General features: G+C 37.1%; 1 protein-coding gene across 1 annotated transcript in view; it reads right to left on the minus strand.

Annotated features, from left to right (window-relative positions):
* The window catches only part of CHID1 (chitinase domain containing 1), a gene marked incomplete at its 3' end in the record, with an annotated part of 41,753 nt that overhangs the window by 1,821 nt on the left and 31,552 nt on the right, over positions 1-8,380 (minus strand). Inside the window, exon 8 of the mRNA XM_010015275.1 lies at positions 1,460-1,561. Coding sequence (XP_010013577.1) covers positions 1,460-1,561 — 102 coding nt within the window. The remainder of the gene's footprint in view (positions 1-1,459; positions 1,562-8,380) is intronic.

Consider the following 8,380-nt stretch of genomic DNA (forward strand, 5'->3'; position numbering starts at 1 on the left):
TCGACCAATTTATTAAGATTTACGTTTTCAAACGAGAGTGGCTCCCTCGTTTATGACAATGGTGCAGCTTTGCCACACAGGAAAGACGTAGCCTACAGCACAGAGTTTTGAAATGCATTCAGGGTTCCAGATGGGTTTGTATAGCATGTACAAAAGCCCTTATCAGTTCATCTTCATAGATGTCAGATTTACCTAGAGGAAACCTAAACTGGATACATCTATGCTGCATATTCCAGCAGGAGAGTAACAAAAAAACCGTTTTAACTTCAGTACATATTACTGCCTAATCTTGTTCCCCTCTAGGTTGCTAGGCTTGAAGAGGTAGAGACAGGCCTGGGGAAGGAGGTATACAAATTCTTTTTGGAAGAGACAAAAGTTCCTTTCTGCTAAACTTGTCTAGACATTATCAAAATACAAACATACTACAGGTGACAAAGTTTTTAGTGATATAATAAAACCCAAAAAATTATGGCATTTCTAAATCTGTCAGTTTATCACAAATATTAACTCTGTACAGTCATCTTGAAGCAAGATACAAAGAATCTAACGGGAATTCCAAAAGCATGTCCTTTACCTACAATTTGAGGTGAAGTGAACCATGCTTTTGGAGAACAGTAACATAACCAGTCCCTGCACAGATTAAGGACCTCAGCTACATTGCTGTTCCACTTTCACTCAGTTAAAAGTATTAACTAATATTCCTGAAAATTAGTATTCATGTACAAGTGTGGGATTCTGTATTATCTTCCAGTCAGATCAGCTCCCTGATCTGGTTTGAAGAACTGCTGCATGAGCAGCTGTATCAGTACAAGCTAGGTACTAGTGGAAGAATGGAGAAACATATCCACGTTAGCAGTGTTGCCAAAAGGCACTCTGCTGCCTAGGATGAGGCAAATAAGTTGTCATTGTTGAAAAAACTAGCTTTGAAGCACAACTGACATGTATTAGATTATTCATGTACCTATCCTGCAGAACTGTGCTAAAAAGTAGTCAGATCAGCTCCCTGATCTGGTTTGAAGAACTGCTGCATGAGCAGCTGTATCAGTACAAGGGAGGTACTAGTGTTGAAAAAATTAGCTTTGAAGCACAACTGACATGTATTAGATTATTCATGTACCTATCCTGCAGAACTGTGCTAAAAAGTAAAAACAAAACAACCTGACCTGGAAAAGAGTAAGTATCATGGAACTAGTAAAAGAATAATTTTTTTACCTTGAGTACAAAGCCTTTCACAATATCTGGGTGCCAAATATATAATCCCATTAAACAATGTCCTGAGCTCTTGGCTTGTTCAAAATTCACCTATCCTAATTACTAATCCAAAACTTTATTAATTGATACAGTTACAACACACTATCCACTTTACTAAAAAAATGAACTCATACTGTAGATTTAATAGTGACTTAACTGGGAATCAGTTCCTTCAGCAATCTTTCTGTAATGTCAGATGGAGTCTTACCGTTGTGGTGTTGAATAGTCGTATGTCATGAGACTGAAGCTGTCTATTGCTGAGGCCAACTGATCAAATTCTTTCTTTGTGAACATTCCTGGCTGGTTAGTCCTTTTAAAACAAAGCAAAACAAAAACAGGAAGAGATAAATTACTACAATAACCTGGCTTATTCTCTCCTTCAAGTTTCATACCATTTGATCAGGTAAGAAAAGTCTTTTATTCCAAGGTGGCAAAACCCAAGATATTGCAGTGCCATTCTTATAATAAATACCTAAGAAAAGAAATAAAATCAGTACTACTCACGTTGATAGTGGGAAGAATCAGACTTCCACACCATACTTACCAAATGAGCATTTCTAGCATGGCTACAATAATGATAAGGGATGTGGTATCAATCAACTGAACTCTAAAAGCTTTTACAAAACCTGTATTTGCTTGGTCTGTCAAGCTGGTTTTGATACTTATAAGACTAAGTTATCTAAGCCACACTTAAAAAAAATGGATAGGTGAAGCTGTCAATACAAAAACATAAACCAAAGGTAATTTTTTTATTCATCTCAAATACAACAGTAATTTCAGCTTGTACTGTACTTAAGACGTTTTCTCTCACTGGTAAAAAACATTTCAGTTTCTTTCCATTCCCTCCCAAAAAAAGTCATAGAAGCAGAAAGGCAACACAACTGCCTGATTTTAGCAGAAGACTATACAAACTTACAGCTTTAACAAAAGGGTATACAAACTATAAAAACTTACAACTCTCTTTAGACAAAACTGCACCCATTTCTTTCATCGGGGGGGAGGGAGGAAAGTGGGGAGAGGAAAGAGGGAAGGGGAAGAGAAGAAATCTACTCTATGACCTTCTCTAGACAGAAGTCTAGTTTGCCTTCTGCATATCTTTGCATGAGATACGGAACACAATTCTTCCCCCTTTTTTTGCTTATTCTTAATTTACAAAATCTAGCATTCGGTCAACATCTACTTTAGCTTCACGGTTGAGGGGTTGTATTTTTGACAGTTTTGGACTCATAGAGACTACCGACTTCCTTCAACCATTCAACTCCGAAACAATGCACACAAGTTGCCTGAAAACACTGACTCTGTTTCAAAGAGAATTCATTAACTTCGAACTAGCAGCACACATAGCAGCACACATAGCACAACAGGGAACATAAGGCAGCCTTAAGGGACTGAACAAAAAAGGAGAAGCTGTTGCCAGGCTAAGGGCTCTAAAGCACATTAAGCGCATTAAGATGAGACAGAGAGGTAACGTATTGTCCTAAACAGCTTGGGAGAGCAAGGTTCATAGAGGAACATAAGGAAAGGAGCGGGAAAGGCTAGAGGAAGAGAAAGAAGTGAGAGAAAAAAAAAAAATGGTGTTTTAACAGCTACAAACTCTGTGGTGCAACTCTGCCATTCATGGGCAGACTTAGAGGATTATACAAGATTTGTCTAGAGAGTACAGCAGTGACTGAAGATCCCAGACCTTCCCAGTAGTTATCATAAGCTGCTACTTGATACAGAAGTTAGTAGGCAACTTCTATCTAGACAAGGTACACATTCAAACCACTCATGTTCCATTTTAAATGTTAAAACCAACTCAGTGACAGATGCAAGTAATAAACTGAAAAAAAATCACCTTTTTTTGACCTGATCGCTTTTGGATCAGTGTGCGAATTCTTCATTCAACAATATGTACTAAATGGATCACCACAGCATAGCAGTGTTCACTTACCACTTTACTTTCTGTTCTACCATTCTATTGCATGAGGAGAAAGAATAACAGAATATAGGTTACACAGTGGAGCAGATTAAATTATTTAACGTGCCTGTCACGTTTAATAATTTAAGGGAGCAAAGCATGAATGATATTTGCAAGTCAGGTCAATGAACCTGATGAAACATACACTGGATTATGTAGCTGTAATCATGATGTATAGTGGAGCTCTGGAAGTCTCAAATTTTCAGAACTATTGATATACTTGTCATATTACAGAGAAATCCCATTCTTTTCCTTCTGTGGTTTTAACAAATTAAAACAGATCTTCACTCTGGAACCTACTGGTGGACCTCAGGGTTTTTTATAGTTATCTGCTTGTCATTTACTGCAATTGCAAACTACAGTTGTTCTACAAGAATAAAGAAAATGAAAGACATCTTTGAAACAATGTCATGGCAACTTGGATATCTGTAGGCAAAGCAACTCCCCAACACAAACTAGCAAAACACATTTTCAGTAAATTGACTGTCATTACTCATGAAGGGAAAAGCATAAAAAGTAATTATTATGTGTATTAGACATTAGCGCAAGTTGGATTGCTTTATAGATTAAGCTGGGTAGTACTTTAATGAAATTTATATGTGTAACTTGCCCTCTACATCCATTTTTCATATATACTGTCAAGGAATAAGAGAGGGGGAAGGAATAAAATTAAAACAAAAACAAAACCAGGTTGAAATGGAATCATTTTCTCCATTTTCTCCACAGCAAGCATGTAACTGAACTACTTCTGCTACACAGGAATGCCATCTCTGCTTGTCAACTTAAACTTTGTTGGCGAGTTCTTAACGAGTTCTACAAATCAGTCCATTCACAGGTAGTATTAAAACACCACCACTCTTCACAGAAAGCAACTACCGCTCACCAGCTCAAGCAGCACCACAAGTCAGCTCTGCTCTAGTCAAGCGCTTTGGGAAACTGTTCACCGGAGCAAAACTGTAAGTCTTTAATTCATGCCTTTAGAATCGTTCTGAGTCAAGAAAATCGGCACTCAAGGATAAAATCTGAATATTTTTCAACAGCTATTATGCTTCTTATCTGAAGTTTTCTAATCATTTTGATATTTAAGTATAAACTTAACTCAAAGGCAGGTATGTTCTACTGACTACATTGCTGAGAAAACCAGCACAGAGAAAGTCAAGAGACTTCACACAGAATATACAAAAAGTCAATGAGAATAAAAGTTTCCAATTCTAAGCCGATAGCCTGCCATTCTTCTGAGCCCCGAGTACTATTTCCAAAATACTCAGTGAAGTGACAGAAACTTCATCATCATTTATTAGCACTGTACAATATACATACTAAAGACAGTTTGTTATTAAATTGTCAGATGAGTAACCCCTTGGTGATTTTATCTGCTCATTATCAACATTACAAGTGTGAAGGAGCAAAAGTCAGGTGTATTAAAATGTATAATAGGAAAAGCAAATTATCTAATATACCTGAAAAGTCTCTTTGCATGGAATTAATCCTGACCTCTGAACTGCTTCATTTACTTTGAGTTCACCGTAAGACACAGTTCAAAAATTACATCTCATCTGGAGTCTAACAAACGTACTCATCAAAAGAGCTAAATTGAACACTGAATGCAAGAGAATCTGCTGTTTAAAGAAATCCTCTCCTACTGGCCTAAAAATACATTGAAATTATGAAACATGTACTATAAACATGAAACAATTTGGATTCAAGAAGTAAATTTAAGCAGAAAAGAGTATTTTTTTAATCTTAGCTTATACTAAATCTTTTTTATTGCTGTTCTAAGAGCCAGGCACTTCATATATTATTTGCATTTTGTATTTTTCTAACTGAATAGCTTAAGCAAATGTCATACAGTTTCCCTAAATTCTGCTCAAATGCACTAGTGTTCTTGCGCAATTCTTGTATCATTGTTCAACAGTTAACTCCGAAACTTATTAAATACTAGCAGTATCCCCAACTACTCAGGTTGAGAAACAACCATCTAATCTTGTCAAAAATTGCATGTATATGGACTGTAAAAGTTGCTCCAAGAGGAGAAATTCATCACAGATTAAATTTACAGCACTCTAACTGCAGTAAAAAATACCTCCGATACTATATATACACAACAAATCATTAATTTCAGCTAAGGTCTGGCTATCATGTCCATCATGATGTGTATAGGACATTATCCCAGATGTTCATGCTGGTTGGCAGCAGGGTCAATGTGAGTCAGCACTGTGCCCTGGCAGGCAAGACAGCAAACCACATTCTGAGGTGCACGAAACACAGTATAAGCAGACAGTCAAAACAGGTGATTTTCATGCTGCATTTAGCGTTGGTGCAGCCCCACCTTGAGTTCTGGGCACCACAATTTAAGAAGGATGTGAAGATATTTGAATGCATCCAGAGGATGATAACAAAGCTCGTGAAAGAGCTGGAAGGAATATCCTATGGGAAGCAGCTAAGGACTTTGGATTTAGTTTGGAGAAAAGAAGGTTGAGGGAAAACCTCATGGCTCTCTACAGCTTCCTGAGAAGGGGAAGTGGAGAGGTTTACATTTGATGTTAGGAAGCATTTTTTTACTGAGAGGGTGGTCAAACACTGGAACAGGCTTCCTAGAGAGCTGGTTTATGCCCCACACTTGTCGGTGTTTAAGAGGCATTTGGACAATGCCCTTAACAACTTGCTTTTTTGTCTGGTCAGCCCTGAAGTGATCAGGCAGCAGGACTAGGTGATCATTGTAGGTCCCTTCCAATAGAAAATATTCTCTCTTTCCTGTCTCTTTGTAGGCAACCACTGAGTTACTGAGAAAAAAAAAAAAAAAAAGATGTTTCCCAGAAAACACCTGTCCCTGAGATACATCAGCACTTCTGGTTTAGACCAGCCTATTTCCGAGGGTGAAGCTTCCACCACATGCTCTGAAGATGCATTTTCTTGGATAAAATACAAACTTCCCTGCTGAAGCTTTGTTTACCCAGCACAGTACTAGTATCTTCCCATTCTTAGCTATGTCACTTTTGACTTGACCGAGAAGTTTGTTTACTTTGTTGAGAGATTTGCCATTTCCATTTGCAGGCTCCTGACCCAAATTTATGCTGGACAACACAGCAAGACTAGAACAAATATGCCCTTGAAAGAGTCTTATTTGCACATATTCCTGACAATTCATAAGTATTTTCCTATGGCACACTTCTACATGTATATACAGAAACTACTATAGGGACAACATCACAGACTTGAAGAAATCACCTGCTTACCTTGGTATTTCTGTATACACAGCTTAAAGTTTCACAGTCTCTTTCTACAATTCTATATTCTTTTGCATCTAAAATAACTGCAGAGGAGTATGCGGTCATATGTATCAAAATTCCCGTTAGTGATTTACTGGTAAGTATTTCTGTAAGGTTTTGACTTTGTAGTCTTTCATATTGAAAGACTGGAAAAAACACTTCAACGATGCAACCTGCGTTCATTTACTTTCAAATGAATCTACATTCTCAATTACTTCTTGAAAAAAAAAGGTCTTGTAACTGACTGCTATTCCCTGTCAGTTTGAACTGCATTCTTGTTCAGTTACCTCACATTCTCCTTCCCTAATAAAAGAGAAATTTTCTGTATCCTCACATCATTTAATAGTCCTTTATAATGGAAAGCTGATTGATTTTCTGTTTCTTGTATATACCTATTCCAGAAGTCATCTTCTCAGTAATGACTTTATTTTCTTGTGGTGTATAATTCTCCATATTTGGTGTAAAGCAACTCTTTGTAAGTCTTCCCTTCTCCCATCTTTCTTCACCATCATATATTATTGGTTTTCAAAGCTCCTTGCAGTTAGGAGCATTAAAGTATAATGCTATTGCATTTTACAAACACAAACCAGTGAATTCAGTTACAGCACTGTCACTGAACAAGAATTCAATGTTTCTTCCTACATGCAGTCTGTTCTACAGCAAATAAGAGAAAGAACTAAAATCTCTACCCTGTGCATCACACAGTTTTAGGAATTGATAATGAAGTAGCCCAATGCATAAACAAACTAGATCTGAAATCATTTTCTTTTCAGGAAAAATCGTCTTGGCAGTTTTGTAGCTACACTATCTCTTTTTATGTTCTCAAAAACTCTGTAAGGATGACAGCTCACTGAAGTAATGCTCCACTATCAGTATTCAGAAAACAGCTCTACGTGAATCCTGGCTCCAATAAATGCTTTGCAACTACATTCTCTGGTGTCTTACAGATGTTCCATTTACAAGGTCCGCTCACTGCTGGGTCTTGGGAAAAAAAGATGGGTCATCTTCATCTGTCCAGCTGCCTATTTTCATGAAGTAGCAAGGACCTGACTATTAAAACTCTGTGCGTATGTCAGTTTGTTTGAAACTGGTCAAGTGCTAAAAAAGCTTCTGCAGAGAGATGAAGAACAGAAGCAACAAAGCTTACAGACAGCTTTTTACCTCAGAAATCATGCTAAAAACAAAGTAGTAAGATCTGTCTGCAACAGTATTGGAAGAAGCAGGCAAGTCAACAACAAGCCCTTCACACAAGACTGCTGTTCAAAGCCATGAACAGTAATTACATATCTAATCCTTGCTGTTAAAAAAAAAAAGAATGTGACCATACCAAATGATTAACCAAAAAAAAAATCTCCGACAGGTGAAAATAAATATAGTACATAACAAGGAGCTGAACTTCATGCAGCTGATCAGAGATTTTACAAAGCACAGCATGATCTCCATCTCTGACCTCTCTCCCTCAGGAAGCACATCCTCACAGACAACAACGTACCAAGGCTTTTACAGAGATGCATATTACTCATTAAGCAGTTCAGAAAATATGGATGCTTAGTACTCAAATATGTTCAAAAGCATTTCTAATACAGCATTTTTTTTCTCCATTTCCTTTGTAAAGACAACAAGTTGCAAGAGCTGAAGAATTGGGTGCAATTATATGATCCAAATCTCAGTTAAATCAGAGCTTAAACACAGTATCTGATTTTGCGGCCTGCAAACCCAGATCAATAAATCAGGGGCTGTACATTGCAAAACCAAAACCACAAATTCCAAGTTAGTGTAATTTTATTTTTTTTAAACAATCTCTATGAAAATCCCATTCCTCTTAAAATAGAAATAAAAAATCAAACTGAAAGGTAACTCCATAAAACCAGTGCAGTCATTATTTCTCACATACACTCTT

Source organism: Nestor notabilis, unplaced genomic scaffold (assembly GCF_000696875.1).
Source record: "Nestor notabilis isolate BGI_N333 unplaced genomic scaffold, ASM69687v1 scaffold8310, whole genome shotgun sequence".
In the NCBI taxonomy this organism is placed as follows: domain Eukaryota; kingdom Metazoa; phylum Chordata; class Aves; order Psittaciformes; family Psittacidae; genus Nestor; species Nestor notabilis.